Source organism: Triturus cristatus, chromosome 2_2 (assembly GCF_964204655.1).
Source record: "Triturus cristatus chromosome 2_2, aTriCri1.1, whole genome shotgun sequence".
Taxonomy (NCBI): Eukaryota; Metazoa; Chordata; class Amphibia; order Caudata; family Salamandridae; genus Triturus; species Triturus cristatus.
Window position 1 is genome coordinate 1058352535 of NC_140582.1, and position 16328 is coordinate 1058368862.

At 46.8% G+C, this 16328-nt stretch overlaps 1 protein-coding gene across 1 annotated transcript in view; it reads right to left on the reverse strand.

Moving 5' to 3' along the window:
* The window catches only part of NSD2 (nuclear receptor binding SET domain protein 2), an 881013-nt gene that overhangs the window by 758369 nt on the left and 106316 nt on the right, over positions 1-16328 (reverse strand). The window contains exon 4 of the mRNA XM_085642559.1: positions 917-1083. Coding sequence (XP_085498685.1) covers positions 917-1083 — 167 coding nt within the window. The remainder of the gene's footprint in view (positions 1-916; positions 1084-16328) is intronic.

Consider the following 16328-nt stretch of genomic DNA (forward strand, 5'->3'; position numbering starts at 1 on the left):
ATTCAACTGTAGTTTACTGCATAAATCTTGCAAAGTATTATAAAAACGTACCTGTACCAGGCCTGACTTGGTTCTAGAAATTAAAATATAACTAAAATAATATTTGTATACAAACAAATTGGTCTGAGTTCATTCTTTGAGTGTGTGACAATTCTTGCCTGAGTGTGTATAATAAATGCTTAACACAGCCTTAATGCTCGCCCACACTACCACAAATTGAGAGTAAGGTATTATCTACTTTTACCTCTGCCTAGCTTTGGGGTTCCACTGGACTCTGGGCACACTATACCTTACTTCGGTATAGTATATACATAGCCAGCTTCCTACACTCTGTACTTGGGAAGTTCTTTTGTAGTCTGAATACTTCAGCAACACAACATGATTGTGAGCAACTGAGTTCACAAGCCTGTAAAGAAAATGACACAATGCATGGCCTCCTGGCACTTGCGGGGCAGAAGAGTTTACTGATTGATCTGTTTGGTGAAAAAGTGGTCTCAGTGGGCACTTTGGGAAATGTATGAAGACTAATCCAGACATAGATGCCCATTCTTTCCATGCAATATTGAGCATTTTCTTCTAAATTCGTGTGCTAAGAGTCACTTTTCCAGCATTTCATTTTGGTATTGTTTGAATAATTAGATCTTTTTAAATGACCTGGTTTGGAATATTCAATGATTTTATTTTTACCTTAATTTTGGTGCTTAAAACCGTAACACGATTTTTTCAAAAGAAATACCTATTTTGATCTGAAATTGCTAGCAGGGGTAAGCCCTGCCTTTCTCGTATTACCTTACAGAGTACAATGGGAGCATTCCAATACAAAAACATCGGTCTCTTCACAAATTATATTGGATTTCTTCAAAAACAGCCCTTGAAAACACTCTCAAAGACTAACTGATAAATTCAAATATTATACCTTTGCTTTCTCAGCTTTAGTAGTAGCCAATTTAACACTTTCTTGGCAAAGTTCATCAAACTGCTCCTGTCCTTCAAATGTTACCAGGCTTTTCTCAGGAATCCAACCTCTTTCAGGGGCACTTCCGAAAAACTGAACATGGTATTGCCAAGAACTTTTCTTCTGACCTAAAAAAAAAATATATAAAAAAAATAAAAACACAAAATACACTAAAATCACTATTGTCAAACATAACCACTACTTGCAAACTTTGACCGCAGCTAGTCAGCATAGGATGTAAGCCAATGTAAACCCTCATTGATCAATCTCAATTATTTTCTTGATTATGCAGATTACATTTGCCAAAGTATGAAGATCATACGATAAGTCAATTTCTTACTGGAGGTAAAATAAACCAAAACGATAGTGGAGGCATTACAAATAACAAAGTTGCCCTGACTGGTTCAACTAAATATCATAGGCAGCAACAACCTACAGTATTTTCACAATATGAAAACGACTCCCAACATAACGGTTCTTCCCTCGGGCCTTAGTCTGGTTCCACATTTTCACTTCAAGAACTATAAAAGATACTCAACCAGGGGGGCGTGGCCAAGCCGCAGTCAGAGATGGCTGTGCTGCTCTGAGGCTCCGCCAGCCGCATAGGCAAACATCCTGTAACCCGCAAGTTAGAGCGACCCAAGGGCTCTAAAAATGCTGCCGACAGATGCGGACTGAACCCTGGACATCTGGAGCCCTTCGCCGCCAGAGCTTTCAGCCGGGAGAGAGAGAGAGATACGACTCGGGCGGCGGCGCCACCCGTAACTCCAAAATGGCGACGAGCGAAAGTGGAGGACAGCCCGGGGAGAGTGCAGCGGCAACTAAGTGATCGGCGGAACTTTGGATATATGCAGGGAGGTGAGCTGGTGGGGACGGACCGGTTCGCTGCGTGTGGGAACGCCGGCAAGCGCAGAAGAACACTAGCGGGAGGTCCATAGGCCTCCTGAAGGCGGATACCGGGAAGACTCCTGAGCTGCGCGCTGACCCTAACATTGAGGCACACTGGGACAGGGCCTGCGTGTATGCTAGTTTTTGCAGTGATTACCAGCGCTGAGATCCTAGTGTGTGAGCGCGGGGACGCGCTAAATTTACACAAATTGACTGCCGGTTTTGCCCCCTGATGATCTCTCCGCCCCTCCCACACTTCCATGTCGAGGGCACTGGCATCGCCGCATTCACGCCTGAAATGGGTCCAGCATGTAGCGTACTGCATGCAGCCACACAGTGAGCAATCCTGATCCCTGCTGCCACATGAGGTTGGCGACCTGATCTCCAATTGCAGTGTGCAAGCTATTAAACAAGGGCAAATAAGCGTGGGCAGAACTAGCGCCCTTGGACTGGTGGCACTCAGAAGGGCATGGGCCCTGGCATGTCGGAACCTGGGAACACGTGAAATCGCGCTGCATGTCTGACCATTGCGGGCGCTGTTTTAAATCTATGAGCTCCTGAAGGCACCTTTGTAGCGTCTGCGCACAGCCCTGTACACTCTCCCTCGGGCCTATATAGACAGGCAAATCAAGGCATGGGCCGCAAAGATCGAGACAATGCCTGCTGCCATTTGAAAAAGTGACAGACACAGATCAAGAACAGCCCAGCGAGATGGCGGAGGGTGGGCAGAAGAAGACGGCCCCCGGGGAGTCTGGAGCTCAGATAGGGGCCCCACTGCAGGAGATGCGTGCTGGCTTCAAGGCACTGGATGTTCGCTTTGACGCATTGGATAAGAACATTGGAGATATGGGTTTCAAAATCCAGGCACATGATAGACGCCTTGATGTAGTGGAGTCACGCACCTCTGAGCTTGAAGATGGCGCAGCGCAATCTCTCAAGCGGCTAGAGTGTGTTGAAAAAATCCTCAAAGACGTGGCGATCAAGAACGAGGATTTGGAAGCGCACAGTTGCAGAAATAACATACAAATTCTTGGGGTGCCAGAGTCCACAGCTACTGGCCGCATGGACACCTTCGTAGAAACGGTCCTCATAGACTTATCTGGTAGGGAGGCGTTCACGGCTGGCTTTGTGGTGTAGAGGGCACACCGGTCTCTTGGACCTCGGCCAAATCCTGGATGCCCTCCCAGACCAATAATAGCTCTTATCATGAACTTCAGGGACCGAGACGCTGCGTTGCGTATGGCACGTGAACGTGGCAAAACAATATGGCAGGGCTCAAAACTTTCACTGTTCCCAGACTTCACCATCATGGTGCAGGAAGCCAGGAGGAAATATAACGGGGTAAAGGCCACCCTGAGAAACCTTGAACTGAAATACGGCATGTTATACCCCGCCAGGCTCAGGGTGGAAGCTAATGGGAGGACCCGCATCTTCGACAACCCTACAGAAGCGCAAGAATTCTGCCACAAGTACAAGGCTAACAACGCGCACTAATGAAGAACACAGAAATTCCCCTCCGCTGAGTGGGTCGGACACCAGTATGAAACTCTTCTCCGGAACGGGCCATGGATAAACTGTATCACAGTTTCTATTCACAGTTTTGGGTTAAAAGTGTATACTTCATTTCAGTTTACATTGCCTAACGGCAGACGGTGCATTGTCACCCCCCCCCCCGCCCCCCCCCTTGGTGATCACCGTAAGATTGTTATATGTTGAGTTAATGCACATTTTACGGAAGACTTATTTGGTAATATTGCTGTTCCATATATTCATTTTTTGTTCAGCAAAGAAGGGTTTGCCTCCTAGGAAGGGCAAGGAGGCTGGGTGGGGGGAGTGGGGAGGGTTTTTTTTGTTACTGAGATGCGCGATTATGCTAGTTACACAATGGAATACGATCGGAAGAAACAGACATGATCGAATGACACTTGACATAGATGGGATGTTAAATTTAATATGGCACAAGTAGGACATAACTCTGCCCCCTCGGAACGGTCTGTGGTGACGTGGAATATTAGACACTCGTAAGAAAAGACAGGTGCTGCATTATTTGATCCGGCATGAGATTGACGTGGCATTTCTGCAGGAAACGTGTTTATCCAAGACTGATCAGAATCACTTGCTTCTAGCTGGGGAACGCACAGATACTTCGCAAATTTTAGTAATCATGCTAGAGGTACCGCTATTCTTATACATAAGAGTCCCTTTCTGCTTCCACTCTGCAACGGTGGACAATGAAGGCAGGTATATGGTGGTTCTGGGCACGTTAATGGGGCAAAGAATAGCGTTGGTTTGTGTTTACGGCCCTAATGTAAACTCCCCTGATTTGTATTACTCCCTACTCTCCCTCCTACTAAAATTGGGCCAGGTCTCCATTTTACTTGGGGGAGATTTCAATGTTACACCAGATCCAACATTAGATAGTACCTCTAACGCGCCAGACCCTAAACCCCGAGCACGCAAGGCCTTAACCTCCCTTATGAACCAATTCTCTTTAATGGATGTCAGTCGTACTCACAACCCTAACCACACGGATTACACCCACTATACCGGTTTACACAATACATGGACACGGATAGATTACTAGTTGGCTTCCCCAGACATATTCGGCTCGTGCAACTCCACCTATACACTCCTGCACACGTATTCGGATCATTCCCCAGTAGTGCTAACCCTGAAGATCCCACGCCCAGAGGGCTTTGAGAGAGTGGCGGTTTCCAAATCGCTCCTTAGATGAAGTCTTTCAAAATGAAATTCGAGAGGCGATAGAAGAATATTTTGAAAATAATACAGGGTCTGTGGATTCCACGGCGATGTTGTGGGAAGGCTTTAAAGCTTTTTTGAGAGGAGTATGTATATCTAAGCATGAAGGGGTACTGCGAGACTTGCGTAAAACACGGACACAAATAGAAAAAGAGTTTGTGTCACTAGATGCCAGACAACTTCTAATGCCTAACCCTGAGACTAACAAGTAGAGACTGTCACTTCTAGTTGACTACCGAGACACGGCGGACAAAGAGATCCTATATATGGCAAAATATCAAAGGGCTTTACGCTATGGTGAGGGAGAACGCCCGGGTAGGGTTTTGGCCCAGACGATCAGACCTCCCTATCAAAATGCTTATATAGCGCAATTACATACAGATTCCGGCCATAGGATTCCGGACCCAATAGATATTCAGGGGGAATGTGAGACACATTTTAAGAAATTATACGCTTCAAAAGTGGGTTCAGACCGGACAGGAAGACTATCTCTCTGAAGTGGCACTTGTATACCTGGAAAGACACATGCAGGACTTCCTTGCGGTAACAATATCAGAAACGGACATTGATGAAGCCATTACAGATTTAAAATCCTCATCAGCTCCAGGCTTGGATGGCTTCACAGGAGCCTTTTATAAAGCCTTCAAAGATATATTGATTCCGCAACTCTTGAAGGTATATGCTGTGGCGTTAGAAAGGCAAATCTTACCCCTACCTTGTGTGAAGCAGTGATTATCCTCCTTCCCAAACCTGGGAAAGATCCTTTGTTATGTGGGTCATATCGCCCGCTCTCCCTACTAAACCTAGATTACAAAATACTGGCTAAAGTTCTCTCCACTAGACTTTCCCTAGTAATGGAATTCATATCATCACCGGCACAGTCTGGTTTCATTCCCCACCGCTCGACTGCCTTCAATCTGCGTACCTTATTCAACACGCTACACAGGATAAACCCTGAGATTCCAGCAGCTGCAATTCTGATAGATACCGAAAAGGCATTAGATTCTCTGGAATGGCCTTTCATTATATCTATTATGCACCATATGGGTATGCCGGCTGGATTTGCGACAACAACAGCCCTATTATATAGCCAACCCACAGCTAGTTTGCGATTGAACGGCACGTTAACTTCTCCCTTCACCCTTTCCCGAGGAACTAGACAGGGATGCCCACTGTCACCCCTGTTATTCATTCTAGCTATGGACCCACTGATGCGCCATTTCCAAGAAAAGCACCTTCACAGGGGATTGCAATTCAATACAGGCCCTCTACTGGTATCACTATACACGGATGATACAATACTGTATGTTCATGACCCCCAAAATAACCTTGACCCTCTTCTTAGGGAAATTCTGCGCTTTGGCACGTTCTCTGGCTTGGGCATAAATTGGCACAAATCTGTGGTTTTTCCTCTTACGACCAGTACGACTAGATGGAATCTGGAGTTCCCATTTGAATGGTGAACGGACTCAGTGAAGTATTTGGGAATACATATACATCTAGATACTGAGCAAATTATTAGACTTCATTACGGACATGCCATTTCTGCCCTAGAGACACAAATAGATAAATGGCTCAAACTCCCTTTGTCGCTGGCAGGCAGAGTGGCCTTTATTAAAAGGGTTGTACTCCCTAAATTTTTATATTTATTTAATAATATTCCGATTCCCCTGCCCAATACTTTTTTTTCAATGCTACGTTCTCATCTAACACGACTGGTCTGGGGAAATAGGAGTGCAAGGGTTAGATGGCAGATTATGACGTTACCCTGTGACAGAGGGGGATATGGTGTACCAGACATGAAACTATTATTTAGCAGCTCAGTGCAGCTTTGTGCAATCGTGGTATCACCCAGACACCAGAATTCCCTATCTCCGTCCAGAATCAGATCTGGTCTATCCAGACCCATTGACATCTGTCTTACCTACAGGTTTTCCTAGGGATCCCAGGGATATCCAACCAGTATTTACGACAAGCTGGGCATGGGAAAAACTACGTCGCATCACCGGCACGTCTACACTTTATTCCTCTGTGCTGCCTCTCCCAAACATTACAAGGAAAGGACTAATACAACGCACATGTGCCAAATTCAATATTAAAACAATAGGATATCTATTTCCAGAAAGCCATGTTTTTGATCCAAGTGATGAATCCAGATTTCCTGAACCAACATTCATGGATAGGGTTGTACTCATGAGAATACATTCTGCCTTGCGCACTATCGCCCCCACTTTCCCGTTCGAACCTCCGTCATTTTCTCCACTAACCATGGTAATAGAAAGTAAGAGAGGAATACACTTGATATCCAAGCTCTATAAAGCATGTGCAGATATTATCCCAGTGACTGATGATAAAATACGACACGCATGGGAAGAAGATTTAGGATCCTCGATCTCGGATAAGCAATGGTCTTTCTGCTGCTCAGTCACCAAAACAGTCTCCATCAACAGTCGCCATAAATTAATACATTTCAAGTTTCTACGTAGAGCATACATAACTCCAGCTAAAGTCCACAGAATTGATCCATCTAGATCCCATCGCTGCCCGAAATACAATGCCCCCGGTGCAGAATTCGCCCATCTGGCATGGACCTGCCCACGCATATCCGCATTCTGGGTGCTAGTGCACAACATCACAAGTAAAATGGTGACTGTACACATGATACCCCTACCTGAAATCGCTTTGCTATGTTATGTGGCGCAATTTCCTCCTAATATCCGTAGATTTGTCGCCATCAGCTTATTGTTAGCTAAAAGAGAAGTGGCCATACATTGGGGTGGAAAGAAAGCCCCTACAGTAAAAGGGTGGTTGACTAGTCTAGCCTATTGTTCCATGAACAGCGAGTTAAATGCGGCCACGACCCCTCCGGCCTCCCGTCCCAAAGATATATGGGCCCCGTTTAGACACTACCTGAATACGCAACAGGTTGACCCTGCCACACAGCAATAACAGCGTATTGTACCTACAGGTATTGGGTAAACTGACGACATGCATGCTGACCCCCCTCTTGTTTGCACTGTACTGGTCATCTTATCAGGTCATTGATTGCGTATTGGAATACATGGTTACGTGTAGTGGGAAATGTCATAATATGATACGTTGCTACTAAGAACCGGATGCGAGGCAGATATCGATATGATAGTAATTTAATTTACTCTACAAGTCCTTCTCGAAATGACTGTGCTATATTGACCGTCCATGCAAAATGTGTATGACAATTTTTTCTTTGTGTAACTGGCTATTTTCTCATGTTACATGACCATGTAAGATATAATGAAGAACTTGCTAAATAAAGTAAAAAAAAAAAAAAAAAGAAAGATGCTCAACCAAGGCATACAGAAGGCTAAGCAAAAAACTTTTTACTTGCTTGTAGCTCTCGTTCTCTAGCATTGGTATCTTTTATAGATTCATATGCTTGAATCATCCCAGTCATTGAGGTGGGAGTCCCATTGTACATTATAAAGCAGTAGGAATAACATACATAACTTACAACAGTAAAAATACATTGACTTTTGTAGCTTATCTATATAATTTAAAACAAACCAAACTCCAGCCGCTCCGGCAATAGCACTTTTAGAACACTACCAGCAGTCATCGTGCCTCAGATTTTCAAGCGCTAGTGAGAATAGTTATTACTTGCCAAGCAGCAGAGCTTGTGAATATATGAAAGATACTATTACTGGAGAATGAGAGTTACAGGTAAGTAACAATTTTTTTCCTCCAGTATTGGATCTTTAATAGAATGACTTGCTTGAATCCGAATAGTTAGTAGTTATATAACATATATTGTAAAATCATGTTATATAATCCAATAGCGGATGGTAGGTACAAATATACACCTTTTATGACCGAAGGTTTCTCTTGGAAAAGATGCTGATGTACCGCTGCCCCACAGCTGAGTCGCTTTGCTGCGCCGAATCCAATAGTGTTGGGTGAGCGTATGCCTGTTTTTCCACGTTGCAGCACGGCATATACTGTTGATAAGCACTTCAGAGGGCTGCAGTTGTAGAGACTGCCCTGATCGAGTGAGCTTTAGCCTTTCCTCTTTAAGGCCTTAGAATGGCAGAACTGAATGGCTGCTAAAGTTTATCCTGCTACAGTGGCTTTAGAAACCGGACCTCCCTTGTTATTGTTTTTGCATCCCACATCTGTAGTACCTAGCTGATTTGTGCGATACAGCTAGAACTTCAAGCAACTTTTTATGTCAAAGGTATGCAAAGTTCATTCTGCAGGTGTGTGTGGATCTGGGAAGAAAGACTTAAAAACAACAGGTTTGTTGAGATGGAAATATTTTGGAACTTTAGGTATGAACTTGGGATTACTTCGGAGAATTACAGTATTATCTTTGAATTGTAAGAAAGGTTCCTTTATTGTGAAAGCCTGGAGTTCGGTTCAGATACTCTCCTTGCGGGAGTAAGAGCTAAAAGCAAAGTAACCTTCAAACTTAGAGATTTTAATTCTGCCCTGACCATAGATTTGAAGGGACTCTTAATCAGTTGTGACAATACGGTGCCGATAAGTGCAGAGAAGTATGGTTCGTATGAAGGACCTGCCTGTAGTTCATCAAGAGCAAATCCTTCTAGTTTTCCAGCTGAATGTGATAGTCTTCTGATAACAGCAGAAGCTCTGTGAACCACTGCTGTCTGGGCCAACTTCGAGCAATGCGTATTAGCCGACATGGTTCCCATGTTATTTTTCTGAGGAGTCTGGGAATGAGGGGGAATAGGGGAACAGAACAAGTTACTTACCTTCGGTAACGCCTTTTCTGGTGGATACAGTATCTGCCAGTGAACTCCTCACCTTTTGAATTTTCCCCTGCGCCAGCATTCCACACAAACTTTTTCTTAGCTCTCCCACGTCGACGAGGACGTCACAATGGCATGGCTCCGCTCGCAACTCCGTATGATTACCTCGTTGACGTGCTGACGTCAGTTCCACCCCTTTTTTCCGTGCCTTCGAGGCGAATGGGTGGACCAACAACATAATTGGAGTATACACAGTTTACAATATATACACGAATACACACAGTATATAGAGAAACAAAGCATTTGCTAACAAACAACACTATGGCAAGCAAAAGACAAAGGAAAACAACCATGTCAAACAATAAAAAAACCTTTTTGGTATACGAAGGTGAACAACGGGGAGGAGGGTGGGTCAGTGAGGAATCCAAAGGCAGATATGTATCTACCAGAAAAAAAAGTTACTGAAAGTAAGTAACTTGTTCTTCTGATGGATACATCTGCCTGTGAATTCATCACCTTTTGAATTGAATCCCACAGCAGTCCTGCTCCCTGAGGAGGGTGGCCACCTACTCATACCAAAAAGTCCTGCAACACAGAACGAGCAAAATGGCCATCCCTCCTCACCTTAGAATCAAATCAATGATACTTCGCGAAAGTGTGGAGTGAGGGCCATGTTGCAGCCTTACAAATGTCCACTACAGGAACACCTATAGCCAAAGCAGATGTAGAAGACTTCGCTCTAGCAGAACGAGCTCTGATAACTTCAGGAGGCTCCTTCTTGGCAAGGGCGCAACAAATCTTGCTGCACAAGATGATCTACAAGGATAGCGTTCTCTTGTGGACGGCTTTCCCCTTCATCTTCCCAAAAAAGCCAACAAAGAGCTGGTCGTCCAACCTTGAGTCCTTGGTTCTATCCAGATAGAAACTGACCGCTCTCTTAGGGTCCAGGCGGTGAAGTCTCTCCTTCTCCTAGGAAGGGGGAGGATAGAAGATAGGCAAAGTAATAGCCGGTTCCAGGTGCAAAGGAGTAACCACCTTAGACAGGAAAGCAGCCCTGGTCCTAAGAACCATCTTGTCTGCATGAATAGTAGTAAAAGGGGGCTTAGAACTGGCCGAGGTAATAACCCCCAGAGAAATGGTCTTAAAAGAAAGCAGCCTCAACGGACAACTAAGAAGAGGCTCAAGAGGAGACCCCCATCAGAAATACAAATCCCACTGAGGCATAATAAAGTGAGTGTGAGGGAACCTATTTGTGAGGCCCTTAATGAATCTCATAACAATGGGGGACTTAAATAAAGACGGCTGTTCCAACAAACGAAGGAAAGCCGACAAGGCTGACGTAGCCTTTACCCGTGGTCACAGCACAACCTTGCTGGGCTAAGGAAAGTGAAAAACTAAGAACATCTGACAGACGAGCCTTCAAAGGATCAATGGACCTCTCTCCACACCACTTCACAAACCTGGCCCAGCTGGAAGAATAAACAGATTTGGTGGAGTGTCTCTTGGATGATAACATAACATCAGTCACATCCTGTGGGAGACCGAAAGAACTCAGATTGCCCCGTTCAATTTCCAGGCATGAAGGGGCAGGCTCTGGAGGTGGGTGTGTAGAACCTGCCCCTGCGACTGCGAGAGGAGATCTGCCCTGAGCGGGAGATGGAGTGGAGGATGCGATGAGGTGAAAAAGGTCTGTGTACCACACCCTTCTAGGCCAATCCGGGGTAATCAATATAACTCAGGCCCGGTCTTGGCAAATCTTCCTCAGAACCTAAAGAATCAAGGGTATGGGAGGAAACACGTAATGGAGTAGTGAACCCCAGTCCAACTAAAACGCATCCCCAATGCTCCCCACACCGGAAACTGGAGACTACAGAACGACGGGCAGTGTGTGTTCTCTTGAGTGGCGAAAAGGTCCATCTGAGGAAACCCCTACATCCTAAAGATGTGATGAACCACCTCCGGATGAAACGTCCACTCGTAATTGGCCGAGAATTGCCGTCAGACTGTCCGCACGCACATTTAGCGCTCCGGCCAGATGATTTGCAAACACAAATTTGATGGCCCTGAGCCCAGGACCAGAGTCGCAAAGCCTCTCTCCAGAGACGATACTGCCCTAAGCCTCCCTCTTTATTTATGTACTACATCGCGGTAGTGTTGTCCGTTAGGACTTGAACCGACTGACCATGAAGGAAGGGAAGAAAAGCCTTGAGAGCCAAATGTATCGCCCACAATTCCAGAAGGTTGGTGTGAAGCAACCTTTCTTCCAAAGACACTTGATCTCCAGATCCTCCAGATGAGCACCCCACCCTAAAGTGGAGGCATCCGTGATCACCATGGCCACCGGTGGAGGAAGCTGAAAGGGCCTCCCTTGAGACAGGTTGCCCTTCACACTCCACCAAGACAGCTCCGATTCAGTGTCTCCGGAGATCCTGGCCATCTCCCTGAGATCTCCGTTGTGTTGATACCACTTCCTGCTGAGGCACTACTGGAGTGTCCTCATGTGCCAATGTGCATGGTTGACCAAAGTATGCAGGAAGCGAACAGACAAAGCAGGCGTAGCACTTTCTGGACTGGAACAACCGCTCCATCGTGAAACATAGGAAGAATCTCCTGAATCTCGAGAATCCTCAGCGGAGACAGGAAAGCTTGACACACAGTAGTGTCCAGTACTGCTCCAATGAACAGGTTGCACTGAGAGGGCACCAGGTGAGATTTGGGCACATTAATCAAGAAGCCCAAGTCGAACAACAGCCGTGCTGGTACCTGCAGATGATGCAGCACCATCTCTGGCAACTTTGCTTTGAGCAGCCAGTCGTCGAGATCGGGAAAAACAGGAATCCCCACTTTCTGAGATGAGAAGCCACCACCGCCATCACCTTTGTGAAGACCCGAGGCGCAGAAGTAAGACCGAACGGGAGGGCCGCAAACTGCTAGTGCTCAGACCCTACCGTAAAACGGAGATAGTTCCAATGCGACTTCGGGATGGAAATATTAAAATATGCATCCTGCAAATCGATAGACACCATCCAGTCTAACCAACCTGAGCTAGGGTCAACATCTTGAATTTTTTCTGCCCGAGGTACAAATTCAAGACCCTGAGGTCTAGGATCGTCTTAACCTGCCGTCCTTCTTGGGGGATCAGGAAATACCGGAAGTAGCATCCCTGACCCCTTTCCTGCTCCGGAACCATCTCTATCGCACCATTCTGAAGTAAAGCCAGAACCCCCTGCTCCAGAAGCAGCAAATGGTCCTCTGAACACCAGCCCGAGTGAGAAGGGTAAGGAGGTGGAAACTCTCGGAAGGGTAGGGCGTACCCATTTTCCACAAGATTCAAAACCCAAAAGTCTGATTTGATAGATTTCCCATCTTGTAGAAAATGGAACACCCGACCCCCTACAGGACCAAAATGCTCCAGGATGGGGGATCTAGAGCTCCTTTCCCGTGGCACCAGCGGTGGGGGCAGGAGAGGAAGAAGAGAAGAGTTGCCTGGAGGCCCCCGCAGACTACCTCTACCCTTTCCTCTGTCCGACTTATACCGAGGGTTCAGCTTCTGCTGTTGCTGAGGCTGCTGACGGCCTTGAAAGGAAGCAATCTTCCCAAAACCACGGTACCTCCCTTAATCAGAACCTCTAGGTTGGGACTGCAGACCCAAGGACTTTGCAGTAGCCCTACATCTTTGAACCTTTGTAGTGCCGAATCCGCATTTGCACCAAAGAGTCTGGATCCATCAAACGGCAGATCAAGAGTAGCCTGCACATCTGGAGAGAACCCCGAAGACCTGAGCCAGGCATGCCTCCTGGCAGCTATGGGGAAACTCATCACCCTGGCTACCGAATCCGCAGTATCTAGGCCAGACTGAATTACCCGACAGGCACAGCCTGAGTGTCCACCAAAACCTCCAAAAAAGGGCCACAATCATTGTCTGGCAACTTAGGAGCCAACTGCTTGGCAGAGTTCATTAAGGCATGAATATACCTCCCCAACAAGCACGTGGCATTAGACTTTAACGCCATACTTGAAGAAGAGAAAACCTTCTTGGCAGATTGCTCCAATTTCTTAGAGTCCCTGTCCCCCGGAGTTGTAGGGATCGACCCAGCCGACTGCTTAGAACAGGAAGCCTGCACCACCAAGCTTTCCGGCGCAGGATAGGCAGCAAGAAAGGCAGGATCATTAGGAGCGGGCTTATACCTTCTTGCCACCATCCTTGAAACAGCAGGAGTAGAGAAGGGTTTCTGACACCTCCAGAATTGGCTCTGTTAAGGCCTTATTAAAAGGCAAAAGAAGATCAACAACAGAAGATGGTGAATGTAACACCTCAGTGAGAATATTTGGCCAATCTCAGCTGTGGGCAGTTGAAGGTCCAAATGTTCAGCAGCCATCCTGAAGACAGCATGGTATGGTATGGTGCAACATCCTGAGAAGGCAAGGCCTTTGGCGATGAAAGCTCCCACTACAGGGAAGTGTCTAAACCACTGGCCTCCCGAAGGCCCTAAAATTCATCAATGGAGTGGTTGATATCCCCTTCTGCCCCATCCTGCTGGTATTCTTCGTCCTCCAGCAGCCTTTGGGCTTCTCACCTTAACCGCATCTTCGGAATCGGCGGCACCAGGCACGGTGCCAGAGACATCAGCACAGGCGTCGAAGGAGGACCCTCCAAAGTGGGTAACAGCACTGCTGGAAGTAGAGAGGAGGAAGGTCCACCAGATGGCGCCCCACTCAATTCAGCATTGAAAACCTCGGAGCTGGAAACTGCCAGGACGGTGCCGTCGGCATAAAGGGCACAAAGGGTGCCTGGGAATATGGTTGAGGAATGCCCAAATTAAAAGCAATCAGACTCACAGGGCCAGACGGCGCACCGGTAGGGTGTGCTGCTCTGGCAAAAAAGCTGTACATCGCACTAAGAAAATGCGACGGAACCGACCCTGGCACAGGAAAGGGTGCATGAGGAGCAGCGTTTGAATCCACTCGAGGGTGCGATGAAAGCGGAGACTGCGGTGCCAGGGACGCCAGATCCGGTACAGACAAAACCACAGGAACAGGTGACGACTCCCTGGGCTCTGGAGAATCCCTTGGCGCTGGAGAAACCTGGGCGCCGGAGAGTGGGCCAGAGTCATTTGAAGAGAAGGAGAAGGCAAGACAACATCTTTAATTACGTCGTGGAGCCGATCTCGAAGCCCTACCCTTCGAAGATAAACATCGAGATACATGCCATCTCCTCTTCTCGTGTTTCTTCGACTTAGAGGTATGCGAGGTTGACAACTTCGATTTTGACCTCTCACGACCCCTCTTCTCCTTTCTAGTTCACGCCATAAAGAGCTTAGCTTCATGCTCCTTTAGTGCCTTCGGATTCATCTTCCGACAACCAGAACAACCTCGGATGTTGTGCTCCGACAAGAGACACCAGAGACAGTCATCGTGGGGATCTGTGATGGACATATGTTCACCACACTCCTTACAAGGCTTGAATCCAGAATTCTTCAAAGTAGCCATCGCACTGCTACTCCAAGAGAGAAGAAGAAACAAAGTAATAAAGAAACCAATTGGAGAGTCCCAGAAAACCCTAACGTGTCAAAGTAGCGGACAAAAGGGAACGGATGTCAGCATGCCGACAAGGTCTTCTTATGGCTGCGGTGACAGCATACGGAGTCATGAGCGGAGCCATGCCACTGTGACGTCCTCGTCAACGTGGGCCAGCTAAGAAAAAGTTTCCGTGGAATGCTGGTGCAGGGGAAAATTCAAAAGGTGAGGAATCCACCAGCAGATGTATCCATCAGAAGAATATGTTTACATTTCTGACAATCTGATCAAAAACGCATTCCCAAAAATCTTTTTTTGAAGGTCCCAGCTTGTGTAAAACCGGTATTTCCAGCTCTCAGAATAAGCCAAGAGCTTCAGGTTTGACTTGCCCCATCGCTGGAATATGGTGTTTAGAATGTATTGATTTAGCTCCCATTCTGGCCAGCTCTGATATGGAATGGAAGTCCGTGGGATTCCCTAAGATTATGGATATATTATATGGATCCACAGTCTCTGCTGCAACCCTCGAGGTGACTCGGGTGGTCTTCTCGGCATGGAGAGCCACGCTTCGACACATTAAGTCGGATACCAAGCTCACACTCCATACCCTCCTCCTTGTGGCACAGCAGGTGGTTGAGGGAAGTGTCCGCACTGATAGGGTTCGGGAAATTTGACCTAATCGGCATATAGCAACTAGGGGACGTATGGGTCGGGGCCCACTTTAGCTCTTTTCAGGAGATTCAAGACTCCTAAACACAAACCTCTACTCAATTCTACTAGTACTTACAAAAACACCGTGCATTACATGTTCAGGTACCCCGTACCACCTCTCTTCCTGAATTCAGTCCCCTGGAATTCAAATTTGCGGGGGGGGGGGATGGGGGGACATAACATCACACAGATTTACCGCACCCTTATCAACGCCCCTGGTACTCTGCAACACCTTAGAACATCCTGGGAGAACTGGCTGGGCACCTCGAAGATAAACTGGCGGCCGCTGTAATGGTTTGTCGCATCATAACTATACCCTCCCTGCTCAGTCTGATCCAAAACTATTATCCCTACTGTATCTATCTAACCTCAACCTAGTTACACCAGGTAGGCCTTCTTCCTGCTCCCACCTGCCCCCGCTGCATCCAACGCCCGCTGATTTCTACCACATGGTATGGTTATGTCTGATGATCCAAAGATTTTGAACGGCAGTGACCAGAGACCTTTCTGAGGTATTCGGCTGGAGGTGCAACTCAGCCAATTAATAATGCTGTTTGGGGTTATAAAGGATTCCAATGGCTCAAACGCAGATTGGGCGTTTTTGGGTACAGCTACCATGGTGGCTAAACAAGACATAGAAGCCCGATGGAAAATCCAGCTTATCCCACAGTGGCGGCTGGGTGGACTGGTTAGCACAGTAGAAGAAGTCTGTATATATAGCCTGGGGATGTCCCTCGAAACAAACGCATATG